Source organism: Etheostoma cragini, chromosome 18 (assembly GCF_013103735.1).
Source record: "Etheostoma cragini isolate CJK2018 chromosome 18, CSU_Ecrag_1.0, whole genome shotgun sequence".
In the NCBI taxonomy this organism is placed as follows: domain Eukaryota; kingdom Metazoa; phylum Chordata; class Actinopteri; order Perciformes; family Percidae; genus Etheostoma; species Etheostoma cragini.
Window position 1 is genome coordinate 7396292 of NC_048424.1, and position 20915 is coordinate 7417206.

Consider the following 20915-nt stretch of genomic DNA (forward strand, 5'->3'; position numbering starts at 1 on the left):
ACTCTGAGGGTATGTGAATTCATCAAATGAGTACAACTTCAAAATAAAAGACCTATTTAAACAATTAAACAAAAAACAATGCATTCACATGGTTTACTGTGAAAAACACTAAGAAAAAGAATTTGTTGCCATATGGCAACAACATGCAATAGAGGGTTAAGCCTTAAAGATGCTTGTGAAAGTCACCTTCTCTCAAAGTAATCTTCCGTGTCAGAGGCTCAGTCATGTTTAAAGGTGGATAATTGGCTTCTTAGAACATGAAACATGAGCTGGTCAAATGTAATGTGATAGATGAACAGCCTTTTTGTGTTTTGCCAAATTATTTGATGCATGCTCATGCTCCAAACAGCAAATAAGAACACACGCCATTAGATAACAGGATTAACAGGGAACTTGAATTGTTTCTGAAAAATGTCATAAGTAGTCACCACCACCAACAGGCATAAACCATGTTATTGTTGGTGGAATAAAATCCGAGAAGAATCACACACATCTACTGAGTCCTGAAACAGACTTCAGTTTATCCGTAGGGTTAAAAAAACAGCCATGATACAAACAAAACAAAGCCAACTCATCTTCTCTGTGTTTAGCAACACCAGACATGTTGCACTAGCTATTTAGTCATGACATTCTAACCTGGGTCTTTCTCAATGGTCATATTTGTCAGGCTACAGCAGATGGGTGAATACCACATTGGTGCGTCACTATGAAAACAAATACTATGTCGGGGTTTGTTCATTAGCATACTCGCAGAACAAAGCATGTTTGGCTGTGGTTATTTCCAAATCCTATAATTGCATAACAAGAATAATTGCTGAAATGAAGTCTTGGTGTTCATGTTCTGAAATTAAACTCCCCCTGTACATGAATGAATGAATGAATCTTTGTTGCATAAGAGATTACACATTAAACTAATTTGGAGTGATGTTTGCGCTTACAACTTTAATCCATTGAGCTGAAATGTTTCACAAAAATTTAGAGTTTAACTCAGTCAACGTTGTACATTTCCAATTATCGTAGCATTGACTTTTAGAAGTACAATATTGGAGACGCTAGAATTAAAGAATAGAGTTTGCCTGAAAAAGTGGCTTCTCAGAAACACACAAACACACACAAACAACACAAGACAAAGACCAGAATTGGAGACAAAAACAGGAAGTAGGATCTTAGCTCTACAACCACAGCACTGCAGAGAAAGTTTGAAGAAAACGTGCCATGAAATGTTAAATTAACCGCAAACAGACAAGTTACAAGTTAAAAGGGAAGATTTCAATAAATGAGGAGACACATAATATATGCATGCTACCATGCCAGGCACAAGGGGGTCACTGAATAATGTGATAGGTACAAAATGGCCGTCACAGTCAACAAATGTCAGCATTTTACAGATTTTCAGCCAAAGTGCTAGATGTCACTCGCTACCATTATCATCAAAACACCAAATGAGGGAATATCTTTTAAAAAGGAAACATGCTCATCCTTCTAGTAGAGCCTTGAATCCTGGGGGGATCTATGGAAAGAATCACTGAGGCTGTAACCAGCTTTCACAGTGTGTTCAAACAACCATTTTACGCAACCATGTTCTATGTTTCACTGCCAAAATAACTGATGTGTGTTGCGCCCTGGATAAATAATGTTGTGCTGCTATATACTGCAGCAGAAGCAGGCACCAGTGCTTGAAAATGCATCACTCACGGGGGGGATTTTATGGCAATATTGCAGAATTTCTTTCCACACCAAAACAGGAATATGTGTGAAGATTTGCAAGTTCGCAATTTTTAAAAGGCATTCACAATAAACTTTAATAACATGCTGTTCTATAAGGAACATTAAATGTACAAAAAAATATTTTTTCAGAGATTCGACAGTTTGATCCTGTGCAGCTACAATGAGTGTCTGACCTGTATTTGCATTCTGATTACCACTGTTAAGTAGCAACAGCACTTCACTTTTCAAAAGCAAAATGTGGTCAAAGAGAAGAAAACTTCTGTTTCAAAAACTGTTTCAATGTATAATCATCTTTCAAACTGTAAAAACATGTATCAAATGATGGTAATCAGTAATAAGGTTTAATTTTTTGCAAAGGCTTTTCTGACTTGTTTTTAAGCAGTTTGTTTGCCTCCAATACGTGTGCAGTAGTACTATAGTGACAGATTTGTAGTGTGGCCATGACGGTAGAAACACTGGATGTCTTAATCTAGACACTACTGTTAAATATACAACAAAAGTTGTTTATATTAAACCTCAGAAATCCTAAGCTCAAACGTTAAAAACTGCTTATCACTAAAGACCTGCCCTTTTGGTGCCCATCAACGTTTCATAGAGCTACTGAGCTGAAGGAGATCAAAACAAAGTTAAGGAAAGCATGCAGCGCGTGACCTCTGTTCAGTGGCAGATTAGTACACAGTCTTTGTCACTTAGAAATGTACAATCAAGAGTTTAGTTGGCTTTGCTCTATTGAATAAGTACACTGAGTTAACCTCTACAGACCTACCTAGGTATAAATACATGATTAACAAACACTAGCATTGAGAAGGTTGTACACACCTTGGGTTGTCTGAAAAAAAATGGTTTCTTTAACTATGGCCTGTTTTTAGAGGTGCACAATGGAATTTTTCAACGACCACAAAAAGCTTAACCAATTAAATGTATCAGGTTATTTTCAAGATAAAAAGGCGTTGTTTAGGTTACGGTCTGCCAATTTTGCAAGAAACATGTTTACTGAATGCAGAGCTATGTCTGCCTGGGAGACAGCCCACCACACATCAATGTTGACAGTCACGTACTGCCATATGACCTGTATTTTTTCAGCGTTTTTGCTGCATAGAGAAAGTTTTTGCAACTCCTGAAGAGGTTTTAATCAGCGCCAAAGGTGTATCATGAGCACCAAAGCGATTTTTAGCTGACAGCGTTGGCAGAGTCAGACTGTATATACTCTCCCCCGCATTATGGTACAGTTCATTTTAACACCTGATGCAAGCCATATGGGAGTGTCCTACACATGAAAGTCCAAGTTTGGAGTGCTTTAGCGGCATTGGCCCGATTCCCTGAACATTTAGAGAGTTCCCTTACTGCATTATAGCATTAAATAAAAATAAAAAAGTGAATTTTTAACTGCAGAATGGCATTTAACTCCCGCCCCCACCGGAGGGGAAAAGAACTTGCCGCTTTCCTTTGACTTGGGAAGGTGGCTTCTCGTCAATTTCATCTGCTAGCAGCAGAGGTGACTCTTGGTCTTCCTGTACTGGGGCGGTCCTCATGTGAGCCAGTTTTGTTGTAGCGCTTGATGGTTTTTCTGACTGCATTTAGGGAAACAAGTTTTTGCAATTGTTCCAGACCGACTGACCGTCATTTCTTAAAGTAAGGATGGCCACTCGTTTCTCTTTACTTAGCCGATTGGTTCTTGCCATAATATAAATTCTAACAGTTGTCCAATAGGGCTGCTGGCTGTGTATCAACCTTTTTGTTAAGTACATAATTCCACATATGTTCATTCATTGTTTTGATGCCTTCAGTGATAATCTACAATGTAAATAGTCATGAAAATAAAGAAAACGCATTTAATGAGAAGGTGTGTTTGGCCTCTGTGTGTGTGTGTGTGTGTGCGCGCGCTGGACAGCCAGCTGCTGGAAGAAGCCCCACAGCCTTAATTGTCTAAGAAAGGACAGATTGAACGGTCTTCAGCCCCAGGGAGAAATACTTTTTGGATAAGCTATTGTATTAAGAAAAAGATCAACTGAAAATGGAAAGGTCACAGAAGTTGGTATTAGTTGTCTGTTTCTAAAGAGCCAGTGTGGAGCACTCTGGTTGTGTTGCAAGACTTTAAGGCAAGCGATCAAAATATCGGTTGCGCAGCCCTAGGTGTAGATTTCAATTGCCATGACACATAAAGTGCAGCACCAGTTTAACTTAATGCACGTTAAAGAAAGAGCATTCATTTAGTTTTAAGCTCAAAAACATATTTGAATGCTAATAAAAGATTGGTGACGAGATGAAGACAGACAACATTGGTTCAAGCATAATAAATGTGCGAGAATGTGCTTTGCTAAAGCATAGCTGTGGAAATTAAAACCACAACTAAGACATTCATGCCTGAGTAACTAATTAATCACCGATGAAAAGCCACTGGTGGAAAGTTGGTGACACATGCCATAACTTTGTGACGATGAAGTTTCCTTCAAACCTGTTGTGTGGGCTATGAGGGAGGGGGGGGGCTGCAAACATTCTACCATAAATAAAATCCAGAATTTGTACAGCAGCAAACTGTACAGCACACACACAAAGTCAGCTGTGCACTATAATGAGCTCCTAACTTCCAGCACCACTGGGAAGTACATGAGTTATTTGAGAATACTGTAACTTTCACTCCAGCAAATAAGTACTCTCTTTTTTTTGTATTATCTAAAATTATATGTTGCAGTACACAGCTTTAGGACCCCTTTCCATGATAACAATGCATGATGCAATACTGCCCAGCCCTAGTTGCAGCTGGTCATTAGAGTACAGCTTCACACAACCCACATCTTCAGCCAGCAGACTACCAGCACAAAATAACGTTGAGGCAGCAGTTTTTAAACAAAAGCTGGAAGCAGTTCCTAAGCTGTCAGAGACCGTAATTATGACAGCAACAGACACAAGAACACAAACGCCATCGAAAAGCATCAAAAAAGCTTTGTCCCATTTTTTCCTGGAAAATTATTTATCGATTTGCCTTCCTTGCTGGCAGACATGACGGAAACAGACACTGGCGCACACACACTTGTCAATCAATAGCCGATAGAGTGAGCATGTTTTCCATGAACAGACATTGATGAGCAATTGCTTGAGGGTAAAGTAATCCAAACAGGCTCTTTTTCAGTTATGTTCATCCTTATTTTGACTATCAAATGTCAGAAAATAGTGAAAAGGCCCATCACAATTTTGAAAGAGTTGAAGATGACATCTTCAAATCACTTTCTTGGTCCCATCAGAAGGAAGAGGAAGAGCGCCGTGTCTGAAGGCCACCATGGGCTTAGCGGATAACGGTGGTACTGCACCCCATGGCCCAAAAAGACATTTCACAGACTTCGCATGGCAAAAGAAACTTCTATATTTCAACAAATAATTATTTTCGGGGGGGGGGGGGGGTTTATAAACTTACCAGTCCACCCACTTAAAGGGTCCTTGTTTAAAACATCACATTTTTAACATTCAATAGTAGCCAAATCAGGAGTTATTAAACTATATCTTATTAACTACATCTCCTTGGTTGTCTAGCTAGATACAACCATTGCTTATTTAGCTACATAAGCATGTAAATGATCAGAAACAACGAAAACAATGTTTAACATTAGTGAATATTTCAGACAATGCAACGACAAGTTCATGAGTTTGCCATGTATACCAACAAACTAGCTAGCTATAGCTACTTGTAACAGACAGGAGAAAGAAGCTCATGACCGAGCACAACACAAACAAACTGTCGCTAGTGTGCATGACCATTGTGATGTCATGGGCCAATCAACGCGGTAGAGCCGAGGTCCATGATTGCTTCATGCCCTTTTGAGCATTCATTGGAATGTATGGGGCTGAACGCTGTATCCAGTTCTCTGAATACATCCATGGGTCCCATCAACAGTCCGTGTTGTTGCTTTAGAAACAACATGAAAGTCACTGGGGGACTAGCTCCCTCAGTAGAGGGTGAGCCACATGTAGGCTAAGTCCTTGGCAGCGGCCGGGGTTTGAATCCGACCCGCGGCCCTTTGCTGTGTGTGTGTCTCTCTCTCTCTGTGTTTCTCGCTCTCTCTCTCCCCTTTCCTGTCTGATTCACTATCACCATCTTAAAAAAAAATGACAAATGATTATCAAAATATCTAATTTGTTGATTTACTTTTGTCCATCAACTAACCAATTTATGACAAATTGTTTCAGCACTATCCAGGGCAAAACGAATGCCGACTTAATGCAAGGCCAAAACATAAAGCTAAAGTTGAATCAGGAGAGAATATTTCACGCTATATGAATTGCTAAAATAGATACTAATTTGGTTAATGACTTCAACTGGTGGTCAGTGCCTAATTAGCTCTAAATGTGCATTGAGCCTTTGTTCTTGTGGTGGAAAAGATTGGGTCAAATCTTGGCATCAATGTAAGGAGCCAGACACTGCATGTGCAGCCAATCTGGCTATAGCGAGAATGGTAGTAAGTGATTCGCTCCGATACAGGTAAAAGGATTGGTACATTTATTGTAGAGCAGTTCTTTGATTTATATAAAGATAGACTGAAGGATTAATACATGTTTGAATAAGGGCCAACAATGTGGCGTAAAGAGGAAGTGCGCCAATTTTACACATTAAAGTCCGTTTACAAGTGTTAGGGAGTACTACTGAATATGGGAAAAAAGTTGTATAAAGCATTTTGTGGCTCCTGAGGCAAAGTCTGGCAAACTGACACAAGTGACGTCACTGTGGGTTGAGGCTGAAGACTACAAGTTTGAAAATAAAAATTAGAGCCAGACCAATGAAGGATTTAAAGACCAATTTAAAATCTGATATATATTTTAAAAAAAGAGTAACAAAACAAACCGATTTCCCTAACAGTTATGTGTAGTAATTTATGAGTCCTCACTAGAATATTATAATTGTTTAATTGTCACAACGGAACAGAGGAACCTAAAACTATAAAGTTCTGATGAATAAAATGTATAATAATACAGACTTAAGATGAAACTTAAAGTCCTTTGAACAAAAACACAATAACAAAAAGAAAACTCAGTGTTGGCAACAGGGATGTTGTAGAGCGCCCTCTGGTGGACATACTATGCAACACCAACACTCTTAACATTTTTTTTTTTAAACAGCCGTTATAAATGTCGATACTGGTAGTTTGGGAAATGCCAAATATCTAAATTAGAAAAAAAGTGAGCTTGCCAGAGCTACGTCGCCCGCTCTTTATCTCCCTGCAAGAGGCTATCAACTCGAATCTACACAACAGCCGCTACTAGCACAACACAACTGACTCTCCAAATGAACTGCCGGCATTCGAGTTGCATTTTAGTAAATGTAGGCTCCAGGTTTCAAAAAGAACAAGAATGCATGAAATACAAAAGACAAAACTCTAGTTTTGCTGTATTGATTTTGATTTCGACATTATATTAGTAATGCTTTAAAAGATGTAAAAAATGAAGGAGCAAGAGAGGATGAATAAAGTATTTGTCAACCAACAAGTTCAAGAATTAGATCTTTAAATCTGAATAAAACCAAGGAGACAAACAAAATAGAAAAAAATATACACACAAAAATACACAAACCCTTGATTTTCTGTTGAGAAAAAAGTCATGGAAATAAAAAAATTGAAAATAAGCTGATACGGTGTATGTATTGTTATTGAGCTTTTGACAATAACCACCACACCACCAGAATGTGAGATTAGGCCTAGTTAGGAATCAAGACTCAGCTGAAGGGACGGAAATATCAACCTAAATGAAGCAGTCTGTATTTGGAAAGTAAAACATTTCCATGGCTTATTCGCCATGCTTCTGGCTGCCATGGCAACAATGTTGGTCTCAGAGTGACTCATCATTTCAAGGTCTATCACACAACAGGAGCCATCATCTAAGCACTCAAACCTCTCTACTGCAGAAGGGAAGAAACATCTACTGTCTTTTAGGACCTGAAACCTTTATTAGTCTGGTTCCTCTCGGAACAACTGCACAATGTCCCCATTATTTGGTTTCCATGTATCCAAAGTACTACAACTACTGCACTCTTGACTAATTAAACATGTTATGAGTTCCCAGCAGGTGACAAGGATATTCTGTTAATTCTTCCGTTTTTTAGTAATATGGATACTTAAATTACACCTAAACCATTGCACAGACAATCACATACAGCTATGCCTATGGATGTAGCCTATATGTATCCATAAATTCATGTACTGTGTATGAACCATGAGTCATAAAATGTATGTGCTACTAGGCAACAGATGTTGAATCAATGAAGTTATATCCAACAACTGTGACTGATCCTGCAAACAACCTCAAGGTAGGGCAAACATGTGATGTGTTGTAAATCAGAATTCAGAAATACTGTATTGATCCCCGAAGGGAAACTCTGTAAAGTAAGCAGAAATAGGAGTTTATTATTTATGAATAAGGCCACACACACACACACACACACACACACACACACACACACACACACACACACACACACACACACACACACACACACACACACACACACACACACACACACACACACACACACACACACACACACACACACACACACACACACACACACACACACACACACACACACACACACACACACACACACACACACACACACGGGAAAAAAAAAAAGTCCACCGGACACAAACTACAATAATTAGATCTGGAAAAAGAAGTATTTTAGTAACATTTGGTTTTGGTGCTGCCCAAAAGGGCTTAGGTGCTGCGACTAAACCTTATAATGTCAGGGAAAACACTGATATCCTTATTTTAGTATAATGCCTCCACTTTTGTCTGATTTGAGTACAATACAACACATTTTACATTTAGTACTCCAAGCCCTAGTGCTCATATTTACAGTCAAGGCTATGCAACATCACAGTTAACTGTCATTCACCAGTTTTACTTATTCTAAAATAACTGAAATACTGATTTCTTTAATTCTTTACCATCAGTATTCACCGTGACAAGGCATTAATCACCCTCAAGCTTTAAATCTGATAATTTAGCTGTCACTTTCACGCTTGTCAACAGGGCAGTTGCTGCCATGCTGATTCAAGTCAATTTTGGGTGTTGTTGTGGTGCAATGCTCTAGTTTAGGAAAATTATACCACGTTTCAAATTCCTTTGCTGTTTTTATACTATCTGCTCTTCGTATGTAACATAAACGATTCTAAATGAAATATTAGACACTAAATTTTCTACAGAAGCCATTGTTGTTACCCACCCATTTGAAAGAGATTTTGTTTATCGTTTTAAGAAGTTGCATAATGTTAAAAAAGTTCCAGCTACTTGACCAGGCAAGTCTCATACTTTAACTGTACTCGTTCCTCCAGTAACATCAACACTGGTGATATGCTGTTGAGGCTTGTCTATACGTGTGAGCAAATTACTCTTTATATTTCAGGACACTTTTAATTAAAAAAATTAAAAGAAATTTTAAGTTGTTCTGAGCATTAGCAGAAAATGTCAGTACCTCAAATTCAGTTTTTAGTGTGGATCAAAATAGGATTTAGTTACAAGTATTGAGCATATTGCATACATGTATATATTGCCATGGATTATGTTATGGATCTGTCTATCTTTTATATACTGTAGATAAGTAAACAAAGATTAACCAATTCCCCAATATAATATTTGGATCCCTCTGTATGGTGCTAGCTTGATGTAAACAATGCAAGATGCATGCTACACTACAGTGAAACAACTTGTGTAAACATGTTTAGGTACACAGTGAAAATACACACAATGTTGTTAATGGAAGTTAAATACACACGGTTATAAGCAGGTGTAGCTCTGTCAGATTTAACCGCAGGCCCAAGCTTAGATTTCTCATGTTTGGCAACACTGTTGGCAAATACCAAAAGCATGTTAAAACTATAATGACCATAGACCATTGTGTCTGTGCTTAAAATCGCATGGGAGAGTTTGAAATATGGCTGGGCAATATATCAATATTATATCAATAGGCTGAATAATTCTGGATATTGTAATATGATGTGTGTTGTCTTTTCCTGGTTTTAAAGGCTACATTACAGTAAAGTGATATCATTTTCTGAACACACCACACTGTTCTAGCCGTTTTATCGTTTCCCTTTACCCACTTAATTATGGTACTAATGATAATTTGTCAAAAATCTCATTGAGTAACTATTTTATGAAAGCACCAATTTAACCGTTACAATATTGCCGCAATATCATTATTGAGGTATTTGGTCAAAAATAATGTGATATTATATATTTCTTCATATCGTCCAGCTCCAGTTTGAATCAGCCTGGAGTTCAACATCCAGGTATGAAATAGGTAACTAAAAATGTCAACCTGCATTTAACTCTGCATAGGCTAACTGCTGAATTTACATCAAAATAAAAATGTGTGTATGTGTCACTTGCAGTTAGGGAGAATCAGAAAAGCAACACAACACAATTCAACAAATAAATATTAAGTTAGGAAGAGCAGTACTACACTTGACAGGTAGGGAACAGACTCCTTGATCAAGCCAGATGCCAAACCTTACCAGGCCTCCAGCCCACATGCCCTTCTCCTCCTTCAACAGACTGCTGCATCCACTGACAACTGACTCTCAAAGTATGATACTGGCCACCCATTCAAATCCCACACAGTGTTACATTTTACTTGATGCGTTTTTGCTGTCCAGTTTACTGCACTATTCTAAAGTTTAGTGCTAGTAATGTCAAACACATGTCTAAAACAAGCTGTCGGAGCTAAGAAATTCCAAACAAACTACCTGATATTCAACAGGTAGTTCTAATTTTCTCTAGCGCAGCAGTTGTGATACCTCTTACCAGGTACCTTTCCGTCTTGTAAAGAGCTGGAATACAATATACTGTAGTATACAGTATATTGTATACAGTAGTAAATACTGTAGTATTGCGTGTAAGCTTTAGTATCAGGCTTGGATCAAGTATTTTGTGAACTGCGGGCTACAATCGAAAATTCTTAGCGGTGCTGGGACGATTTGGATTGGGTCTGAGAATGAATGGGAATGAGTTAAGCCTTCTCCTTCTTTGAGTCATTCCAGCAATCCTGCCTCTGGCAAAGCACTTGAGTTATAATTTAACAAGTTTGTACTGGAAATGGATTTGTACACCACAAATTAAAAACTTGTCAAGCCATAGAGAAAAAGAAAAAGATGACTACACTTTTTTTTTAAATGTTCACTATTAACTGTCTTTACTAGTATCAACATACAGGAGTAAAACACAAGAAACTCATTTTGACTAATCACAGGTGTTTTTATACAGTGTTTCTCCCCGTAGTTCCCTTTTGTGGCCTCCACAACACCTTGATGCATAAGCATAAATCCCTCTTAACCCCTTCTTAAGCATTACTATCTACATGTATTACATGTCAATTCATAAGTGAAGTAAACAAAATGTTGAGAAAATGCAATATGTTACCACCACAAAACTGTTGTGATGCACTTGGGCAGACAGTAAACTTTGACCAATGCGTTTCCTCGTCCACCAGGTTTGGACGTGTGGCCTTCTGCGAAGCCCTGTATATAAAACTGTAAAATATTTGCACATTTTAAGTCCCCCTTATTCATGTTGCTGCGATTCATATAACGGGCTGGATGCTAAATATTGTTGTTGCAAATCTAGCAGTAAACATGACCGAGCTCATTTATTTTAATCGGCAGCACCCTTCATCCTCTTACCGTACCTTTGAGCTGCGGCAGGGGTGAAAGCTCCACCGGAGCGCTCTGTGTGCGGTACTGAGAAGAGCCTTGGGATTTTCTCTGTTTCTGGGCCTTCCTCATGGACTTTCTCGTAAACCCGTCCACTTTCTCGGATGCTGAGATGGCCGACATTTTGATGCATAAACTGACGAAGACTTCAGATAAGCTATTGTATCCCTAGGCCAATTCAAATGTGTCCTCTTCTGCTCGCATTAGCACAAAAATGTGGAGCCAAATGCACGACTTGAAGCTCGTCTCCTTTCCAAGTCTGATGTTAGTCTGTATGATCCAACATGGTCGCTCGGTATCGGGGTTAGACTGTGTTCGAAGACTGCATCATTTGGGTAACGTTAACTTGTTTTCTGGAACAATTTCAAAACACGAAGCAAAAAGCCAAACTACAACTCATGATAATGGCCACAGTATATATATCCTGAAGAAGCAAACATAGGACAATTAGCACATAAGTTCGAAAATGTCTGATGTTTTTTACTGCTTCGTCGTGTTTGCTAAATGTCTACCTGTTGCAAAACGTATGAAAGACATTGTCCTAAAAAGTTGCCGGAATTAATCGTAGTCTTGACAGTAGCAAACTACTGTACCGATAGGCTGCTGGCTACCTAACGTTAGCTAACGTTAGCTTGCTAAAATTAGCCGACGTTGATGTACGCCACTACGACAACAGTTTGCACCGCTGTTGAGGAACAAAAGTTACAAAAGATAGTTGACCCGTTCAATTCATGTAGTTCTTCGTGAAACATCAGGTCCAAGTCTTCAAGCACTGCTTTTAATCCTAGTCAGATTTCCGTTGAGTGTATTTTCAGAAGAACTATCCGCGATCGATGAAGTTGAATTTCGCTCGACGACTGAGTCATTTAACGTTAGCACTTAAAAGTTAGCCGTATTCACATTCAGTCGATTTGGCCTTGACTACATTCTTCGTTCAATACAGATCGACAGTTTCGTTTTCACGGCTTCTAAAAACATCGAGTATTCTTAAATACAAGAAATTGCTGGACGTCGTGTTGAACAGGCAGCCATAAAACACTCCCAGTACAGCCTTTCGTTGTCTGTCTGACTTCACAGATCTGTGGACTGCAGAGCCTGACAGGTGTACGTCATTGAGTGACGCCTCTAAGGGCCAATCACAAGCAACGAACTAAAATAATTGTAAACTTTTTTAACCAATCAGGTTTCGCTGAACGGCAGACCTGAACATGTGACATGTAAAAACAAATACGTGACGTTGTACAGATGAATGAGGAGTGGCAGCTGTAGTGTATATTAAATATATATTTATTCTGTATATTTGTGTATTTTATCAGGGAAAGTAATCATTCATGTTTTATCTAACCTAGATTCAATGGAGAGAGTGAAACATTTAAAGTATAATACAATTGTGGGACAGGGGATGATTGTAAAATAATATATCTAACAACTTTAATCAGCTGAGAATTTAAGCATTTGGCTTACAGTATATTAATGGGTTGTGTCCCTAGTTTTACAAAACCCTTGTTAGAAGTTGGTTAGGCACTGACCTCAAATTGTTGAAGTTAGGATAAATTGTCGGGCGGCAAGTCTCGAATTTTCGTAAAACTAGGGTTACCATCTAAACAACCATATTAATGGTTAGCAGGAAAGACATTTCATTTGCACATTCAATTTTTTCCTTTTGTATCTAATAAAACATGTTATTACTTATCCTTCCAACTAACAGTTTTGGAAAAAAAAAGTCAGAGAAGCAACCTGTAATGAGGGATCACAAGAAGATAAACATTGTAACACTGCATTAAATGATTAAAGTAACGGCCTCCCTGTCACTTGTGTCTGACCCCCCAACCACTTTTTATCACACTAATAATATGCCACCAATAGCATGCCACACACTTCAAATACTCTTTACAATTTAATAAAATCACACTAGAGCAAATTTGTGTCAATTAAATACAAATTAACCAAGCAACTTTGTACATATAAACATAAGCATTTGCTTACGAAAAAAAAACATATTTTGTAGAAATGTATATATGCAACACAAAAGTAAAAAGGTCAAACCCATACATGTAAAAAAAAAAAACACAAGAAGATAAAGTAATACAGCTTAGTGAAGTTCATAAAACTGCTCAAAGATGTGGATCACATATATGGTATTTTTTAGTAGAATTTAAAATGTCCACACCTGCAGACAAACACTTATTCTCTGCACTTGAGGATTAATACATGGCGCACCTAAAAAAAATTATTAAATCTGGGTTCTTACATCTCTTGAAGTGTCCAGGTTTAAGTAAAATAAAAAGATTTACTTATCATACTTAACATGCAACTTGATTTTTTCAACCAGAGATTCTTCACAGCACCAGAAAGTTGTGTAGGAGGCAACTGCAAAACCCATGGCCCAATTAAAATAAATAAATCAGCCTCTCGAGATGTGAAAACTGCAACGTTGAATATTCAGAATGACTGTTTCGTCAATCTTTATGCAGCCCAGGTTCCTGTACTCATGTATCATTGTCTTTTGGTTCAGGTTAAAAAAAAAAAAATCTAGCATTTCAAACATGCTCAGAGCATCTGACACACACAAGCTCTCACTCCAGATTAGGCCTTCTTGTAAAATACATGGAGATTTTCTTCATGGTTTGCGGTGAGCGGATTGTCTGAAAAACAAGAAACAAAAAAAGATAAACTGCAATATTCATCTTAATTGCTATACAGCATCCCCATGCATGTAAACATTAGCATCAATGAGGAGGGACAGACCTCAATTACCAAACAATCATTCCTCATGCCTGTCTTTTTATTATACAAAAAATGCAAAGCAGTTCCTCTTTTCCAGTGACATTCACTGAAGATACTAGAGAGTAAGCTTGAATTTTTAGACTTGCAATATTCCAAGTGAATGTGAAAAGAGGTGTTATTAACCAGCACGGCCAAAAGAAATGTCAAATATTTGCTGTTCCTACAGTGTTTCTACATGAGTTACAACAGTGTTCAATAAGTGAAGTGGTTCACTCTGCCTTAATGAAATAGTTCCGCCTTATGGAAAATACATATTCCTTTTCTAGCAGAGACTCCGATGATAAGAAATGTACAACTCTAATGTCTGCACGGTAAATACTGAGCTACCACCAGCAGCCAGTTAGATTATTCCCCTGAACAGTTCCCCTGGCTCTGTTGAAAGGGGATATGATGACATATAACATGTTAAGTAGTGAACTTGAGAGGTGCTAGTTGACAGAAACAGTTGGACCGAGCAAGGCTAGCCATTTACCGGCAGTTTCCAGTCTTTGTGCTAAGCTAACATCCCTTTGTTTTGGGGTTATTTTTGCCGTTATTAGATAGTGGACGGTATGAATGCCCACAGGAAACGTGGTGATAGCGAGGACGGGTTAAGACATGCTACAGAAATCCCCATCTTGAATTTAACCAGGGATGTTAACGCTCAATCTCAAATCTATTGAGCTTGACTTGGTCTGGTGATAGCCACACCAGCAGTTATGTGGTTTGCATGTTGACCATTCTGCTTATCTCGTCCTTACAGATATGACAGCAATTTTAATCTTATATCCAACTCTCTGCAAGAAAGCAAATGAGACTATTTCCTAAAATGTCAAACAGTTGCTTTCAGAAAGCGCTACTCCTAAAAAGGACAATATTACTTCCATAATCTAACAGCCGTGTCAAAGACAAATTTAGGCTGACAAGGAAACAACGCTCTAATAGAGCAACACTAATACAACTGAGAATATGTAAAACAGATTAACTTCTGAAGCAGGGATTTTGGTGCATACCGGTGAAGCTGGTGTCTTGCCATCTTGTTTTTTAGAGGCACTGGGGCTTCTGGGAGAACTAGGGCTTCCTTGACCTTTCTTCATCTTTTGGCCCATCGCTGATAGCCAGTCCTTTGCCCTGGGAGAGCAATTCTCTTTGCCAGTCTGTCTTGATGAGACTTGCTTGTTGTCCTCTGTGTGACCGTCTGTTTGTAGCTGGCTCTCTTGAGCGGGGCAGCAGATTCCAGACAGGGCCCGGCTTCTCTTGGCCGCGGGGTAGAGTTCAGTAACACAGTCACACTGTTCTGCACCCCCACAGCCTGCGGATGGACTGTCCCCAGTCTCCAGCCTGCGTTTGGCCCGTCGCTCTGTGGGAGAGGCACTGCTCGCCGGGCTCTGGGGACACGGGCTCAGTACCCTGCGGAGCGAAGGGCTGACCGGACCAGGAGATCCCTGGCTCGGTGATAACCACTGTTTGATAGAAGATGGTGTTATCTGGCGGGGAGCAGCAGCCTTAGCACCCTGAGAAGGGATGGGTGAGGTGGTGCTGGAGGGCAGAGGCAGGGCGGCTCCACTGGGAGCACAGGCAGCAAGCTGGGGTGACGTCAGGCCTCCAAGACTCTCTGTCCCCTGGTACTTGGCAGGGGTTGTCTCAGCTCTGATTGAAGGCCCTTTACAAAATCAGAAGTCCTCGTTAGTTCACTAGGAATACTTTGAATGACACATTTTGCATTCAAGGGCAGAACAGCAGTGATTTATGACAACGCAAATCCGCATTTCTCATGCTAAGGTAAGGAAACAATATGAAGAATCAAAAAAAGTCATCGTAAAACATTGTAGATGTTGTTCCAAGGCTGTTCATGCTAGTTTTGATGCTTACTTGAGGGACATTTAGGGCGTGCCCAACCCACAAGGTTGGCCTCTCCCACTGAAGATTGTAGTCCATCCATTTCCCGGTGAAGCCTCCAGATCCGTACAGTGTGGTCATCAGAACAGGAAGCAATCTGCAAACAGAGCAGTCGGGATTATACAGAGCCTAAGTCTAGCTTCCTAGCTTATTAAAACAGCGCCGCTTCACAGCAGGGAAACACAAAAACCTCTGAATCATACTCAAAAAGTCTTTGAAAAAAAAAAGTTTGTTGCCTCAAACCTTAGAAAAATCTGTTGGGCACCATGCAACAGATGTCACTTCCTCGCTATGGCCTTGGAGCATCATGGGAGGATGTTTAGGATCAGAGATCTGAAATGTAAAATTAGATGAAAAATGCTAAAATGCAATCATAATCACCCTAAAACATTACATCACAACACAATTTTCCATTTTATTATGGAAAAATAAAATAGAGATAGTACCTTCCAGATGTACGCGTTATTGTCACTTGAGCCACTGGCCAAGAACTGGTCATCGGGGCTGATAGTGGACTTTACATAAAATGAGGAGTTCTGGTGGCCACTGAAAACTGCCACTGTGGAGAAAAACAAACAGCAATATTAGAATCACGAAAGAAAGATTAAATTGAGAAAGCAAATGAGCCTGAAAAAAAACCCCACAAAAATAAAGAATAGAGTAATAAAAAATAAAAAAATGACATGAACTTTCATGAACGCAAATGTTAAAGACTACAACAGAATGACTAGAGAAACAACTGTCCTTAAGTTCATGCACTTGCAGTGTGAGGATTAACCAGCTGATTTGTTGCTGATTAGCAGTCCAATAAGGGTTCCACATTCCTCACGACTTCACATATTTAAAGCTCTGACTTAAAATTTGAATTTGCCTGTACAAGCATACAAGGAACCTGCATCTCTACATTTCCTCTGTCAAACAGTGCCCTCTTTCTTTATTATCTGCTCACATGACAGTTAAAACAAAAGGACATTAGTTTGGAGCCACATGTGGTGATATTAAATGGCAATGAATATAATTGGGGATAAACCGAAAAATGTCTATTCATGCACAGATACACAATATGTATAGTCTGAGTGGAGTCCTTGTTTACCTGGAGTTGTTTTCATTCCACTGACATTAAACATGTAGATACTATCATCAGTGCAGTTACATATGACGTTGGATCTTCTGGAGTCCAGAACGAGTCCAGAATAACCTGCAACACGTGCAAAACCACATTCAGTTTATTTTGTTAATTTGCATATTTCAGGTTAAAAAAAAATACAACCAGTATTGTACAAAACTAACCCAGTCGCATGCGCATGCAAGAACCCGGATACGGGTACGTCTGCAGTGGGATGGGATCCTGACGGTGTGCAGTGTAGTTCTTCCTCAGATCCCACATCTTGACCACTCTGGTTCAGATGAATAAAATAAAGAATTGAATGGGATTGCGCAATTTTATTTGCTTAGAAAGTCATTTTCTACTGGCTTGCTGCATGTTAGAAACAAGTAACAGTGGCTTTTTACCCATCGACGGCCCCAGAAGAGATGAGGGTGTGCTGATCCCGAAACAAAACTACTGTGACACTCTGCTGGGTGTCCTGCAAGAAAGATGAGGGGCTTTAAGATCAATCTTCCTTCTGCACTGCTTTTTCCTTTATTTAAATGGTTGGAGAAACTCACCACACTGGGAGCCATGCCACGTGTGCTACTCCGTCTCTTCTTTGTTCTGGCGGGGGTGTTTGTCTCTGCTTTGTTGTGAGCACCACTGATCTGTTTCACCTGTCTGTAGAAACCATCTGAGAGGAAGGTACAAACACGATCACACACACATAAAATAGCCCGACTAATCTTGATGCATTTGCCCCATAAGGTCGAATACATTTTGACTTTATGGAAATAAAGATTGGGACTGACAAAACACTACATTTTACACAATAATAAAAACAAAACCTTTGCAAATGAAATTTCCAATTGATACCTTTTTTGCTGCACCTGGTGTCCCAGACCATAATATTTCCATCTCTGGCCCCAGTACAGAACACAGCTGTTTAATAGAAGACACAGCATCAATAATGTGATACATCAACGCATCATTAATGCAAAGATATTAAATGTAATGTCATGCATCCACCTACTAAACATTTACTACTACTACAAAAAAATTACAGTTAGTTAACAGTTTATTTTCTTCGATTCTTAAATAAAGATTCCAATTGTTTTTCCTTCCTGACATATATATTAAAGGTCTAAACTGATGTGCCAATAGATGAGGGTGCATATAAACATTTCAATAAATAGCCCCAAAATCCAATATCACACCACCAACACGGTAATTTCTTGTGTCCTTTGAGAGAAGCCAGCGGACAAAATTGTCCCCTGCATTAAAGTATGTGTTCAGTAGAAAATATACCTTTCTCCTGTGGTGCGAATGAAACAGACTTAAGGCTGCAGAGGTGACCCTTGAAGCTACCTAACAGCTCCCCTGACTTCACATCCCACAGCCTGGCCATCTGATCACCGGCAGCAGTCACCTAAGGATGACACACGACCAATAAAATGGTTTCAAGAAGGCTTTACTTGTCAGTAACGAGAGTTTACAAGCCGCTTTAAATGCTGCAATGTGAACTAGAGTAGATGATGAGGAAATACAAGGAGTCATAAACAAAATAAAACCGTGCAACATCAATATATGAGTTATATGTATCTATGTAAGGACCAAATATTAGATGTATTAATGTCTAAGGCATTTAAAAGATGTTACTGACATCATGATTCAAAGTGGACTGATGATTTTTTTGTACTTACAAAGTGAGGCTCCCCTGGTACCCAGGCTATGTCAAAGACAGCATTCTCATGTGCCAACCATTCTGCAAAAATACACACACGATAAGCTGCAGATATTTCTTTATAAAATATATATATATATATATATATATATATATATATATATATATATATATATACACACACACACACACACACACACACACACACACATATAGTGAACAGAACTACTTTTAGGGAGGTTCTACACATACCTTTGAGGAGTGGCATTTCCCGGCTCTCTGTGTTATAGATCCTAACAATGCCTTCTTCATTAGCTACTGCAAGGATGTTCTGCATGTGCCCCGCTGAAGAGAGACACGTTGGTTAGAAGGATAAATGGCAACAGCGCTGCTGTGTATCATCTGAGGTTAATACGGCATGTACAGGTGGGTTACCAGAGGAGAAAGCCAATCCAAACGGTGGCACAGAGTCACCCAGGTTGCCATAGGAGATGTGTTCATCTTGTCGGACACACTGGTAGCCTCCCAACACAGAGCTCAGGGGGTACCTGGGCCAGGAGTCTGCAGGGAGGGCTGGGGACATCCAAGAAGAAAGTACATTTAATCAGACACTGTACTTAAACTGTAAACTATTAATACTGACTACTTAGTGAGTTTACTCCATGGCATTCCAACACATCTATCTGATGGCTGTAGTTTCTGACTATGTTTGACTTCTCACTCATGACTTTTAAATGAATAAAAGGCCGGGCAGTGACTCAATATTCTCATTAATCGACTTTCAGTAGTCTACTATAGTAAATGTTAAAATAATGTTCTCTTCTTAACACAGTCTGCTATGCAAATGATTGATTACAAACAGATTCGAAATTAAAACTATAGTTACTAGTTAGTTTTTCTTATTTTAAGAGTTATAATGCAAGGGTAGAGCACAGGACATTGCATCGATCCGTTTTTAATTATTATTTGGCCTACATTTTGTAAAAAAGTACACTTATCAATATGGTGATATTGATTCCAGATAGGTTAAAGAAAGGTTTTTTACGTTTATTAACGTAACAAAACGTTACATTATTAACTTAATCTAACGTATGTGAGCTAGTTTGGATCGTTAAATGTAACTATATGACAACAGAAATAGAAACTGACCAAATAAGATCCATCTGTAAACTGCAGTGGGATGAAAAATCTAAACTTCACATGGCAAAAAGGTGAACTTTACATCACTCTTGATGTTAACCTAGCTTAAGTTTAGATAGCACAATAACTCACAAGGCGCACCCAGTAACGTTAACCCCCCCCCAAATCTTCCCAAACACATTGATTTTCTCACCATTCTGCCTTCGTCTGCCCACTCCTCTGTCTACTATTGAGCGGAAAAGCATCCCTTAACTCAAGTAGAGGACGATCTCAAATGACTTTAAATAATCCAGAAGTTTGCCAGATCGTTAGCTGGTGGTCTTTTCCGCGCTGTTGCTGCAGCTGTGTTTCCCGCGAACAGCTCGTCGCACAACAGGGACTGAATCCCCCGCTAAACTTGCGTTAAGCGCTTCCATTGGTTGAAACAACCACTTCCTCTTTAGCGTCACATCCACATCCGCATCCTGTAAAGTTTGCCTTAATAAAACTAATCCATTCTTTTAAAATTAATAACGTTATGAGAACGGCCCAGCCGGGTAAACTGATCAGTGATAGTTAAAACTGGATAAACGTAACTTTTGTTTTGGATAGAAGTATTCACGTACTTTACGTAAGTAAAAGTACTAATAACACACTGTAAAAATACTACATTATCCTGCATTGATAGTGTACCTTAAGTAAAAGTATGTAGGCAAATGTGACTGCACTCAATGCAGTAAAATGTCCCCTCTGAATGTCAATCAACTAGCCTAAATGTTTAATAGACTAATCATTACAGCTGTGCTTGAATGACTTTGGTTAGTTCAATTCATGACGAAACATATTTTACAAGCCCCCCCCATATGTTTTGTAAGGTAGTAGTAGAAAGTGGCATTAAAAGATGACTCACATAAAGTACACAAAGCCTACTTCA

The 20915-nt window shown here is 39.0% G+C and overlaps 2 protein-coding genes and 1 long non-coding RNA gene across 4 annotated transcripts in view; 1 reads left to right on the forward strand and 2 right to left on the reverse strand.

Annotated features, from left to right (window-relative positions):
• Window positions 1–12508, reverse strand: part of ppp2r5a (protein phosphatase 2, regulatory subunit B', alpha isoform) — a 37909-nt gene extending 25401 nt beyond the window's left edge. The window contains exon 1 of one of the 2 annotated variants that reach the window (XM_034900926.1): window positions 11399–12508. In XM_034900926.1, the coding sequence (XP_034756817.1) occupies window positions 11399–11546 (148 nt within the window). In that variant the 5' untranslated portion in view covers window positions 11547–12508. The remainder of the gene's footprint in view (window positions 1–11398) is intronic. The other variant, XM_034900925.1, reaches the window with a different exon arrangement.
• Window positions 1–20007, forward strand: part of LOC117961927 — a 23836-nt gene extending 3829 nt beyond the window's left edge. Inside the window, exons 2-4 of the long non-coding RNA XR_004660516.1 lie at window positions 2711–2716; window positions 8950–8956; window positions 19998–20007. This is a non-coding gene — a long non-coding RNA (uncharacterized LOC117961927). The remainder of the gene's footprint in view (window positions 1–2710; window positions 2717–8949; window positions 8957–19997) is intronic.
• On the reverse strand, window positions 13306–20458 carry dtl (denticleless E3 ubiquitin protein ligase homolog (Drosophila)). The gene is made up of 15 exons (XM_034900917.1): window positions 20196–20458; window positions 19298–19435; window positions 19115–19207; window positions 18882–18943; window positions 18487–18607; window positions 18055–18120; window positions 17757–17872; window positions 17601–17674; window positions 17379–17485; window positions 17182–17286; window positions 16535–16647; window positions 16332–16421; window positions 16062–16185; window positions 15203–15852; window positions 13306–14068 (listed from the first exon to the last, which is right to left on the reverse strand). The coding sequence occupies exons 1-15, from the start codon at window positions 20245–20247 to the stop codon at window positions 14000–14002; spliced, it is 1980 nt and encodes a 659-aa protein (XP_034756808.1). The 5' UTR covers window positions 20248–20458; the 3' UTR covers window positions 13306–13999.
• Between the last annotated feature and the right edge of the window lie 457 nt (window positions 20459–20915).